Below are 13,351 nucleotides of genomic sequence, written 5' to 3'. Positions count from 1 at the left end.
AAAAAAAAACAAAATACAGAATAGTTGGTTTTTTTGTTTGTTTGTTTTAATTACTTCTTTACTCAATGGTAACTGAAACCCATGCTGCACTGGAAAGTTTCAAACTGCTTTCTACCTAAAGACAAATTTTTATTTCTTTATCCCAGAACCCACAATTAAGTGTCACTTTAAAAGATGTAGTAGATGCCCAGGTCTTTGCTAAGTCAGTGTGGTGCAAAAAAATGATAAGGAGGGAGGACTCCAATATTGACCTAAAATATTTTAATCACAGAATTCCAGGCACTTCTCTCCACCCATATTTTGATATGTCTGTGGTCTTAATTTAGCAGTAAAACTTTGAATATTGCTAAAAATAAAATGCTGTAGAAGCTTGAATGCTAATAAGACTTGGAATCAGATATTTTTGGGGTACAGATGTTAGCCAATAAAATTAATGAGGGGATCCTTGGGTGGCTCAGCAATTTAGCACCTGCCTTTGGCCCAGAGCATGATCCTGGAGTCCCGGGATTGAGTCCTGCATCAGGCTCCCTGCATGGAGCCTGCTTCTCCCTCTGCCCGTGTCTCTGCCTCTCTCTCTGTGTGTGTCTCATGAATAAATAAATAAAATCTTTTTTAAAAATTAAAATAAAATTAATTAATGAAAACCATTCTCACTTTCATTGCAGTTTGTTTAGAAGGTTTGCTTCTGGGGCTAAAAAAATAGCATTAGTTAGGGAATAGAATTGCTTCTTTAGAAAATAGTTAAAATGGGGATAAAGAGAAAATGCCTCTAGAGGATGTTTAAAATAGCTTCTTGGGGATCCCTGGGTGGCTCAGCAGTTTAGCGCCTGCCTTTGGCCCAGGGCATGATCCTGGAGTCCTGGGATTGAGTCCTGCATCAGGCTCCCTGCATGGAGCCTGCTTCTCCCTCTGCCCGTGTCTCTGCCTCTCTCTCTGTGTGTGTCTCATGAATAAATAAATAAAATCTTTTTTAAAAATTAAAATAAAATTAATTAATGAAAACCATTCTCACTTTCATTGCAGTTTGTTTAGAAGGTTTGCTTCTGGGGCTAAAAAAATAGCATTAGTTAGGGAATAGAATTGCTTCTTTAGAAAATAGTTAAAATGGGGATAAAGAGAAAATGCCTCTAGAGGATGTTTAAAATAGCTTCTTGGGGATCCCTGGGTGGCTCAGCAGTTTAGCGCCTGCCTTTGGCCCAGGGCATGATCCTGGAGTCCTGGGATTGAGTCCCGCATCAGGCTCCCTGCGTGGAGCCTGCTTCTTCCTCTGCCTGTGTCTCTGCCACTCTCTGAGTGTGTCTCTCATGAATAAATAAAATCTTTAAAAATAATAATAAAATAGCTTCTTAAAAGAAGCAAACAAAGGGATTCCTGGGTGGCTCAGTGGTTTGGCGGCTGCCTTTGGCCCATGGTGCGATCCTAGAGTCCTGGGATCGAGTCCCACGTCAGGCTCCCGGCATGGAGCCTGCTTCTCTCCTCCTGTGTCTCTGCCTCTCTCTCTCTCTCTCTTTGTCTATCATAAATAAAGAAATAAATCTTAAAAAAAAAACAACAAACGATGATGTACAAATTGCTATAAGGCCATTGTACCAAATATTAACATTGTGTTTTTTACCCAAGAAGAAATTGCATCAGCAAATAATCTACTGAGTACTGTTATTTGAATGGTACTGAGATGGACAATTGTTTTAGTTGTTGACCAGCTCCCCACCTCCACCCCTCAGCAGCCTGGAGCTATGCATATATGGGAGGTCATGTGACAGTGATCCTTGGTTTTGTTCATTTAGCCTGTCCAAACAATTTTATGTAGGTGGAAAGAAATGAATGAAATGAATAGAGTGGGTTAGCTGCATCAGCTCTAGTTTACACTGAAGGTAATGAATGAGAGTGTATGTACCAAGCCCCCAGGAATATCCAGCTTGGTAATGGTGGTGAGAAGTTACTAAAAAGCAGTAGAGTAGCTCATCTGTTCTAAATCTCATTTGATTATTTAAAAATTTTATCATTGTCATCCTGAATATTTGATTGATGGTAATATTTAAATAATATATATTCCTCTTACTTGGCCTTCAATTATAATTTAATAAAAGTGACTAGTTCTTTTCAGTGATCCCTAGTTAATAGAAATAACATGGTTGATGTTGAACATGAGAACATTGTTTTAGAAGCTTCACAAAAAATCTAAGATACTTGTTCTAGTATAATAAATGAAACATGAGCTTTGAATCAAATCTTCATTTAATTCTTGGTTCTGCTTTTCCTGTGAACTTAAGGGATATGTTAAATTTTTTTTCTCAATCTGCTTATCTGTTAAAGTCATATTACCTAATAAGTCACAAGGTTTTTCTGAGAATTAATGAGAACAGAATAAACAACCAGCTATAAAGTAGCAAACAATTGGCAAGTATTTTTAAAACCCTAACTGTTCTTACTGGTCTGTGTGCTTGTTGGTTTTGATATATTTTACTGTTGTCTTTAAAAAATTTAGGGGTGCTAAAATAATATCGTTCTGAGATATTTTATGAATTGCTCCTAGATTAAAAAATAGAAGACTTAGTTATAGGTAGACCAAGTTGACAAATTATTGAAAGAAGCACCAGATTACTTATTTGGGTTTTTCCCCCCACTAGTTGATAATCTATATTCATGTAATTTTATATTTCCAATTTTAAAGATTTTCTAAAAAAAAAAATAAAGATTTTCTCAGACCTCTTTAAATAAATCACCAGTAATTTTCAGGGAGGAAAAAAAATTTACAGATATCTAAAATACCCTCTATTACAATATAGATGACTTGTAGGCAAAATTAGATAAAAGTATTTTGATAGAATTTTAAGATTTGGCAGATTTATTGTGTTCACAAGGAAAATTGGTTCTAGTTTTTTTGGTGAGGAAGAAATCCCTGTTTGAGGTTCCCCCCTCCTTTTTTTTGTACTTTGCTATAAATAAGTAGTTGGCACCTTTTACAATGAGCTTTTACAAATTATTTTAAAAAATCAAAATGGCAGCGGCAGTCATTATATTAGACTTACTGAGAATCAGAGGCCCAAGTTCAATTCTTACCTTTCCTTTAAGTCATTGAAATTTATTTTATTCCTGGGGAAATGCTAACTGCTTGTTAAGGATATATGTGTACTTTTTTTTTTCTTGGAAAGCACTTCCATGGATTCATTCAATACATGGCTATTGAGTAAGTCATTATGCGAGATTGTCAAATGCTAAAGATAGAACACTGAAAAGGCAGTTTGTCACTGCTTTCAGAATAAGTCTCAATGTAAAATGGCTACTGATTAAGTACTATACAAGAGGCATATACATAGTTTGTAAAAGAGGTGTGTATGTGTATGTGTGTGTGTGTGTGTGTGTGTGTGTGTGTAGGGGGTATGATGACCTAGAGTAAGGGACAGTCAGGGGAGGTGTCCCTGAGGAAATGACTTAAATGGATCTTTGAGAGATGGCCGGGCATTAACTAGGCAAAAAAGGTTGATCGAAGGCTGTCTTAGATATAGAGGAAACAATGTATGAAAGACCTGTATGGGAAGAAGCATAATATGCTTGAGAATGGGAAAGTTTAGAGTGATAAGAAATTAGGCTTGAAGAGTAGGCAAGGACCATAAATTATGGGACCTCATAGGTCACAGTAATTTTCCCCTTTGTCCTAAAAGCTGTAGAAAGTTATTTAGCAGTTTAATCAGGATTATGATGTAAAATATTTCATTGGATCTAAAACTCCAGTAGCATGACACATTCTAATTTCAGGTATATTAAAAATGTGAAAAAGGATATTTCTAAAAATTATGTAGACATACTTCAGAATTGATTAAATTGGCACTAAAAACATTCTGGCTGTATATGGACAAAATGGAAAAGATTATATAAGGTTAAGATTAGATTTGGGAAACAACTTCATAGGTTATTATAGGATTCAGAGGAGATCATGATGGCTTGAAATAAGAGTGGTAGTAGAGAAAGACATAAGTGAATTACTTTGAATGAATTTCAACAAAATTTACCAAGCTTTGTGTGCTTTAAAACATTATTGAAAACTCTGAATTGTAGATAGAAGAGTCTTTAGATTTTTTTTTTTAAGATTTTATTTATTTATTCATGACAGAGAGAGAGACAGGCAGAGGGAGAAGCAGGTTCCGTGCAGGGAGCCGGACGTGGGACTTGATCCCAGGTCTCCAGGATCATACCCCAGGCTGAAGACGGCGCTAAACTGCTGGGGCACTGGGGCTGCCCAAGTCTTTAGATTTTAAATACAATTTAAGTAACAAAGTAGAGTGATTTTTGTTAATGTCCTGTTTTACATCTAGTAACAATTTTGATCTAAAATTACATATCACTTGAGAGAAAACACTGCCCAATTGAAGGTTCAGTGTGTATTTTAAACTAAAGATTTTGTGAAAACTCTTTACAGAGAATTATTCAGACTTAAAATTAACTTTCTATTTGTACAACAGTGATCATATTTATGCAATTTATATTTAAACTATTACTCCTAAGCATTATTCTCCCTTATCCTGTATAGTGTATATTCATTCTAAGTTTCTGCTACAGTGGTCTACTGTAAGTGATATATTTTCCAGCAGTTTTAAACTATTGGTGAATAAAATTTAAATAAAACGTTTTAGTTTCAGAGTTCACTATTATTAGAGTTTTGAGTCTCCTTGCCCCTAATCTATATCTTCGATTCAAGTATTACATGACCAGAACTATGGGTACTTTCATGCCCATGATATCACTTAATCCTTAGAGTATCCTGCTGATAGAGGTTCTTCTCTTCTTACATGGTTAACTCTAGCTTGTGCACATTCACATACACAGAATTGGGTCTTTTGTGATATGTTCTCAGAGTACCCAATTTTTTCCTCTTTATCATAATAAAATTAATGCCTTTGCCTCTTAATCCTTGAAAGTCTATGGTAGCAGGAACTTTTCCTCTGATATTCATCATATCCTGTTGTCTGATACAGGGTACCCAAATATTTGTTAAAATTAAGCAAACGTTCAGTGCAGTCAGTTAAGTGTTGGACTCGATTTTGGCTCAGATTGTGATCTTGGGTCCTGGGATTGAGCCCTGCGTTGGGCTCTGTACTCAGCATGGAGTATGCTTAAACCTCTCTCCTCTCCTCTCCATAAATAAATCTTTAAAAAAATAAAAAAGTGGGATCCCTGGGTGGCTCAGTGGTTTAGCACCTTTGGCCCAGGGTGTGATCTTGGGGTCCCGGGATCGAGTCCCACATTGGGCTCCCTGCATAGAGCCTGCTTCTCCCTCTGCCTGTGTCTCTGCCTCTCTCTCTCTCTCTCTCTCTCTCTCTCTCTCATGAATGAATGAATAAAATCTTGAAAAAATAAAAAAGTATATTGGGAAACCATATTGTAGGTCAATAAATGAAAATCCAAATAAGCTGAAAACAATTCCCACTGTAAAACACCAGATATTTTGAAAATTTTTATTAATAGAAAAATAAAAACCTTTCTTTTTAAGCATGATTAACCTTGTAAGAAAGTAAGAATAATCCTTCTAAGGTCTAAAAACTAAGAAGAAACACCAGAGTGGGAGAAGTGTGAACCTGATGCAAGGACTTTTCTGGGACAGTTACCAATCTTGTTAATAACTAAGAGGCATGGTTTTATCATCTAATGATAGATGAAGTCTTAAACCCAAGCAGGTAAATGGAATCGAGATGCAATAAAGTTGTTCCTTAAAGAGACCTATACTTTTTTTTTTCCTCAAAGATTTTGTTTATTTATTCATGAGAGACACACAGAGAGAGAGAGAGGCAGAGACACAGGCAGAGGGAGAAGCAGGCTCCATACAGGGAGCCCGGAGACCTATACCTTTAATGAAAATACAGGCTAAAGAGAAATTCTGTTTCTAAGACAAGAAAAGACAAGCTTCTTCAGGTCAGATGAAAGAAAAGTTGACCCTGGAAGTTTATAAACAAGGACCTGTATTCACACAGATGATTATGGTTTTGAACTGGTCGCATAGAGTTTGATTTTAAACTGATTGCATGGAGTTGGAACTGATTGCATGGAGTTATTCCTAGGGCACTAGGCCTAAACAAACTCCAGGCCATATACAGGAATATACCTGTAACTGAAGATATTCCAACAGACAAATCAAAGTTTAAGATAACCATTTTATTCAGTATTGTAAATCACATGAAGAAACAAACCACCACAGGTAAAACAAAGCAATAGGTAAAATTAGAGCCCCAGTAACTCAGAGAAGATTGGTATTGAATTGAGCCTTTAAAGTAAGTTATTTAAAAATATAAAATAGTTAAATATAAAAGAGTTAAAGGGCTAATAATGTCAAGTTAGTGTTGGAGAAGGGATAGTGTATGACTGATTTAATATAGATTCAAAAAGAGATTCAAGAAATGAAAGTGCATTGTAATTAAAAACTAAATAACAAGTGCTCCTTTCCTCAGTCATCCGGTTTTAGATATTTTGACTTCGTCCTTTCACAGTCTGTTCTCTCCAGAGCAGGAACATTTTTGGAGAATAACCCAGGATACAATAGCTCTGCTGCTATGGATCTGAGTCTCGGTTGACAGGGTATATGACTTGGTTGATTGCAGCCTCTAGTTGAGATTGGGAGTAGAAGTGACTATGGGCTATGAAAGGGGGCTTTTATGGAACTTTGAGAAGAGTCAAGCTTGTGATAATTTGGAGATGGAACAGGATTCTGGGAGAGAGGAGATTCCAAGTAAGGTACTGGGAAATCTTAAATGTTCATGAAACAGGGAATTGGAGGGAGGCTGGAAAGGGGTTCTTTGCAAATTGAGCTGCCAGTTTTCATGTCTCATTCAAAACCTATGTGTTGGAGTCCCACGTCAGGCTTGCGTGGAGCCTGCTTCTCCCTCTGCCTATGTCTCTGTCTCTGTCTTTGTCTTTCTCTCACTGTCTCTCATGAATAAATCAATAAAAAATCTGGAAAAAAAATGCTAAAAGAAAAATAAGCTGGCCTAGAATTCTGCATCCATCTAAAAACTATCGTTCAAGATAGTTTTGATTAGAAGTAAACATTTCAAACAACCTAGGATTATACCACTAATGGAACATTTGCTGAAAGAATTTAGAAAAATATATTTTACAAAAGAAGAAAAATTAGCCCAGATAAGAGAATAAGGAGCAAAATGGAAAGGTGAATAAAAAGATACATGGGTATATTTAAGCATAAACTGTTAAATAACAATTATAATATTGTCTTAAGTGATAGGATGAGAGAGAATTAAAGTAATAGAGAAAATAATGTATAAGATGGGGAGGGGTGATGAGAATAGTGGTTTTTTTTAATGGATGTAAATTTACAATAAAAATTTAAAATATATACTGCTTGGGGAAAAAGTTGTTGAACAGATTATCTATACAGTCTCCATACCATTATAAATTATATGCGTTTAATTAAAATTCTTGATGATATTCTGATAGTTCTAGTTGGTCTATGCTATAATTCCTATATTACAAAAATAATAATGTCTACATTATAAATCTATATAAAAATTATACATAAAAAATAAAAATCTTATTGGAAAAAATAACCAAGATAATTTGGAGAATAAAGTTGAAGAAGGTGTTACAGGAAGTGGTTCTACCAAGGATGAGTTATTTTAAAACTATAATGATTAAGAAAATGTGGTATTAGTGCAGAATAGACAGACCATTGGAAGACAATATAGAATCCAGAAACAAAATCACACTTTCATGGAAAGGATGGATTTGTTCATCAGATGGTATTGGGTTATTGGTTGATAAAAGCAGCCAATCCTTCTTGAATGCAACTAAATAAATTCCTCAGTGAATAAATTCCCAAGTGTGGCAAACAAAACAGATTTATATCTTAAAAAGGAAAAGAAAAGGTAGGGTCTCGGTGTCTGGAAAAATTACTAAAGAGATAAAGCCCACCCTACCACGGAGTAAAAGATGAAGTACAGTGAAATAAAAACATCAAAATCAAAAGACATCATAAGTAAGGTGGAGATACAAACCACAAGTTGAGAAAACATGTTTCTAACATAAAATTAATAAAAGATTTGTATCCAGAATATGCTGAGAACTTCTACAAAGGAGAAAAGTAACAAATGATATGGTTGGGCATCTCACAGAAGAAGAATCTCAAGTCTGCAAAGAAAACAAAAGTTTTTTCTTACTATTGCCTCTAAAAATACAAATTAAACAACAGGGATAGGAGTTTATACCCATCAAATGGATAAAAATTAATATCTGATTATACCAATTGCTGGTGACCCTGTACAGCAATGGCAACCTTCATACAATGCTATTAAGAGAGTGTACATTGGTACAGCCCCCTTGAAAAGCAGTTTGTTGATACCTGTGAAAATTGAAGGTGCCTGTTATTTTTTATGATTCAGTTATTCTAGACATGTATCCTAAATAGATGTTAGTATTTTTTGTGCCCGTTTTGAAGGCTAGAACATGTATCCTAAATAGATGTTAGTATTTTTTGTGCCCGTTTTGTTTTTAAGTCTATATGTAAAATACATAGGATTATAATGAAAACTAATTAAAATAGTTCTAAAAATTTTCAGATTTGTGATATAGTATGCATTGTTAGTACATACTAATCAGACCAATTGAAAGATGTAATAACTCTGAATTTCAAAGTAATGATTAATGTAAACGATACTTTGAGATAATCTATAACCACTTCTATGTAGTGTCAAAATATCTAGGGTTGTTGGTGACAAAAATCACAAGGATTACTGGGTGCTCTCAGGTATATATATTCATAAGTGATGTATGGGCTCATTTCTAGACTTAAAATGCTTTTCCTTGGTATGTATATCTATTCTTATGCCAATACCACAGTGTTTTGATTATGATAGCTTTGTAATTATTTAAGAACCCGCGTACTAAAGATACATTTAAATGTATATCCAAAGAGATTAAATATTGTAACACCACTGCAATATTGTAGTAGCAAAAAATGGGGATCAGCCTAAAGATTAGTTAATAGATTATTTAAATTGTGATATATTTAGGTATCAGCTAATAACTGTAACAGTGATAATGAACAAAGCCAAATTACAGTAATATGGTAGATATCTTGTAGTGTCTCCTTGAATATCATCACAGGTGACTTCAAACAATATTGAGTGAAAAAAGCAAGCTTTCAAAGAAAACATACTCTAACATTTTATGAAATTTTAACATTTTAACACAAAGTGTAAAAACCTATATGGGAGTGATATGTCCAAATTTAGTCTAGTAGTTATTCAAGGATAAGTAGTGATGGAAAGGACAATCTAGCTACATAGGGGGCTTTTAATTATATCTATGTTTTCTTTAACAGTATAATGGGCACATTATTGTATGCCTGGAATATGTTGTTAAAAATATGTATTGCATGATTTGACAGAATATTAATATGACAGAGATAGTTTCAGTTTTAATATATAGAATAGTTTGTGTATATTGGATCTTGTCAAGGGAAGATCAGCAAATTAAGTGCTTTTCCCTAGATCCTCTCAGAGAGAGGTGAATTAACCTATGAAGTGCCAGGTGCTTTAAACATGTGATGAAAGCATATCTAGTAGATTATTTAATATAGTAAGAAAGAAAATTCTAATCAAAGTTGGAACTAGAACTTATATTTAGATCCTTTTGCCTCCAAAATCATATGCCTGTTCCATGTTGTTAAATTGCATATCTAGAAATAAATGACATATTTTAGAAGTGGTAAGTTAACTGCACCCACAAAATGAGACTGTATCTGAGGCACATATTAACAGTGAAGACACTGAAATAATCTCAAGCATCACATTATAATCCAGTTTTCTTAAATATGCTTTAGCCTGTCCCACACTCATGAATGAAAGGCTGAAGAAATTATTAGTAACATTAATGTTACAGTGTTCCTGTTTCCCTTTAAACATGTACAATTTAGTACACGTTTAGCATTTGAATTTATTTTTGTGGGTTTTTTTTTCTATTTGAACTATTTTATTTTTATTTAAGTATAATTAGCATACAGTGCTATATTAGTTTCAGGTTTGCGTTATGATTCAGCAGTTCTATACATTTCTCCAGGCTCATCAAGATAAGTTACTCTTAACATTTAAATTTGACTGTGTAACTTGGTGTTCTGTTCTTTTAAACCACCTTCTGTTTGGGTTCTTGATTTTAGGATCGCAAATTAACAAAGTCTGAGAGGCAGAGATTTAAAGAAGAGGCTGAAATGTTAAAGGGCCTTCAGCATCCCAATATTGTTCGATTCTATGATTCCTGGGAGTCCACAGTAAAAGGAAAGAAGTGCATTGTTTTGGTGACTGAACTTATGACATCTGGAACACTTAAAACGTAAGTCTATCTATATTATAAAAGTTGACCAAGAAGTATGAAAGAACTTGAGTCGTCTTACATCATTTTTTATCAGTTTTGGTTTTGTTACCCAGTGTACCAAGGAGGGTACAGCCCCTTCAATTCTTGATAGCACATTTTCCTGCCCACAAAGTCCTCTGGTGTATAAAGTGATTTGATAATTATTTAGTGGTAATATTAAAATAAAAAGTTATTACAGAGTAAACCTGGTTATTTTAAATCCTGTTGATTTGCAGTTCTGAAATTGAATGGCTAAAGGATCACGAAATCATGACAAGGTAGCCCTCTAGTGGTTAAAACGCGGTTGAAGCTTAGTGAGAAGGTTTCCCCATTTATTTTATCACCTTGTATTGGACAGTATTTGCTGCAACTATTATATCAAATTCAAATTGTACTGTGACAATTTTTACTAGATAAATCCATTTGCCATAGTATCAGAAATTAAAGCCAAAATAGTTAGACTTATCATTTCTTTCAGGAAAACAGGTCAAATGTAGAAATTTCTTGTTCCTATTAAAACAATTCCTGACAAGGTATTTCCTCTTCCCCTAAAAAGAGATTAGATAGGTAGATAGAGATTGATTTATAAAAGATTTTATTTATATATTCATGAGAGAGGCAGAGACATAGGCAGAGAGAGAAGCAGGCTCCCTGCAGGGAGCCAGTGGTGGGACTCAGATCCCAGGACTTCAGGACCACATCCTGAGCAGAAGGTAGACTCTTAATCACTGAACCACCCAGGCGCCCCCTAGAAGAGCTTTAAAGAGTGGGAGTTTGCCTTTGGAATCCCAGGTCTCTCAGAGTATCTGTTTGTATTCAAAGAGGAAACTGGGGGGAATCAGTTTCCCTCAAGTAACATGGGGGTTAGGGGAATTGACCCTCCATGTAGTTGACAATCCGATTATAACTTTTGAATCCTGCAGACTGAATTACTGAGTAGCCTACTGTTGACTGGAAACCTTACTGATAACATACATACTCTATTAACACATATTTATATATTGTATGTATTATATACTGTATTCTTATAATGAAGTAAGCTAGAAAAAATAAAATGATGAGAAAATACATTTATAATATTATACTTTAAAAAATCTGCATATAAGTAGACCCACACAGTTCAAACCTATGTTGTTCAAGGGTCAAATGTAGTATGAATTACATGGTTTATTATTTCTTTTTATTGTGGAGGAATTTGATTTTTAAAAATTGTCTCTTTAGTATGTATTCATTCCTTACTACTTTCTTTAGTGAATACTACAGAGCTGATTCATCCCAGATCTTTGAAACATAGTTTTATATCTCCTGGATATAATCAGTTGCATGTGCTCTTGGATGCTCAAGATTAACACGTTGAAAAACCAACATATTATTTCCCTCCTGCAAATTCTAGTTTCCCCACCCAGCTTCTCTATATTTATGGCAACACCTTTATCCTAGTCATGCAAGCTGCTTGTTATTCATATGTCTGTTTCTTCTACTAGATTGTGCTCCCTAGCACTATGCCTGAAACTTAAGAAGTATTTAAATGAATTAAGGAAAATTGTGTGGTAGTAGTTATGTGAATATCTGTATGCCAGTTTGGCTACGTTAGTGGACTGTCAGTAATCTGTCAGGCATGCCCTACAAGTTCCCTACAACAGTTTGTTTTAAAAAGTTTATTGAGAGACTTTGGATAGTGTAGTAGATATTGGTTAGAAAATTTGGTTCAGGAAATGGAAATAAAGCTGGATTTTTTTTTTTAATTGAGATGAAATTCACAGAACACAAAATTAACTTTTTTTTTAAGATTTATTTATGTATCCATGAGAGACCCAGAAGACAGAGAGAGACAGAGACATAGGCAGAGGGACAAACAGGCTCCTCACAGGGAGCCCGATGCAGGACTCGATTCCAGATCCCAGAATCGCGACCTGAGCCAAAGGCAGGCGCCCAACCGCTGAGCCACCCAGGCGTCCCAAAATTAACATTTTTAAAGTGTATAATTCAGTGGCGTTTTTGTACCTACACAATGTTGTATAACCACTACATCTATCAAGTTCCTAAACATTTTCATCACCTCAAAGGAACACTGTACTCATTATTACCCATTTTTCTTCCCACGTAAAATGTATTTACTCTTTAATTGCATGCCATCTAAGTTCTTGGCTTTTTTCTAAGCTTAAAGTTCTCTTTCTCCATCTTTGTTTCTGTTTCTGAGCCTCAGAGCTAGAGGAGCTAGACGATATAGTAGAAAGAGCACTTAGAACAGAGTAAGAGTAGTGAGTTCTACTCCCAGCTCTGCTTCTGCCCAGCTCTGATTTGGGGCAAGTAGCTCCCCATTCTAGGCCTCAGTTCTCCATGTGCAAAAATAAAGGATTGTACTGACTTTTAGGATTTATGGAGAGGAATTTTTTTACTGTGATAAAAAAACATACACTGGGGCACCTGGGTGGTTCAGTCAGTTAAGCATCTGCCTTTGGCTCAGGTCATGATCTCAGGGTCCTGGGATCGAGCCCCACATCGGTCTCCGTCCTCAGCAGGGAGTCTGCTTCTGCCTCTCCCTCTGCCCCCTCCCCACCCCTGCTCGTGTTCTCTCTCGTTATTGCTCTTGCAAATAAATAAAATCTTAAAAAATATATATAGCATAAAATTTACCATCTTAATCATTTTTAAATGTGCAGTTCAGTAATGTTAAGTACATTCACATTTCTGTGCAACCATTCTCCAGCACTCTTCAGTTCTACAAAACTGATACCTATTACACAACTCCCCATTTTCCCCTTATCCCAGGCTTTGGCAAATACTAACTGGTTTTTCTCTCTAGTTTTATCTGATCAAGGTATTTCATGTAAATGGAATCCTAAAATAATGAGGCCTTTTGTATTTGGCTTTCACTTAGCATAATTTTTCAAGGTTCATGATGTTGCACATACCAGTACTTTATTCCTTTTTGTGACTACATAATATTTTGTTTGTAGATATATCACAATTTCTTTATCCATTTATTTCTTGA

The 13,351-nt window shown here is 35.1% G+C and overlaps 1 protein-coding gene across 11 annotated transcripts in view; it reads left to right on the top strand.

Moving 5' to 3' along the window:
• The window catches only part of WNK1 (WNK lysine deficient protein kinase 1), a 152,299-nt gene that overhangs the window by 54,265 nt on the left and 84,683 nt on the right, over positions 1–13,351 (top strand). For all 11 annotated transcript variants that reach the window (XM_041736570.1, XM_041736563.1, XM_041736562.1 and 8 more), the window contains exon 2: positions 10,163–10,335. In XM_041736570.1, coding sequence (XP_041592504.1) covers positions 10,163–10,335 — 173 coding nt within the window. The remainder of the gene's footprint in view (positions 1–10,162; positions 10,336–13,351) is intronic.

The sequence above is a fragment of the Vulpes lagopus genome, chromosome 21 (assembly GCF_018345385.1).
Source record: "Vulpes lagopus strain Blue_001 chromosome 21, ASM1834538v1, whole genome shotgun sequence".
Taxonomy (NCBI): domain Eukaryota; kingdom Metazoa; phylum Chordata; class Mammalia; order Carnivora; family Canidae; genus Vulpes; species Vulpes lagopus.
The sequence above is the reverse complement of the archived record's forward strand: the minus strand, read 5'-3'. Positions and strand labels throughout refer to the sequence as shown.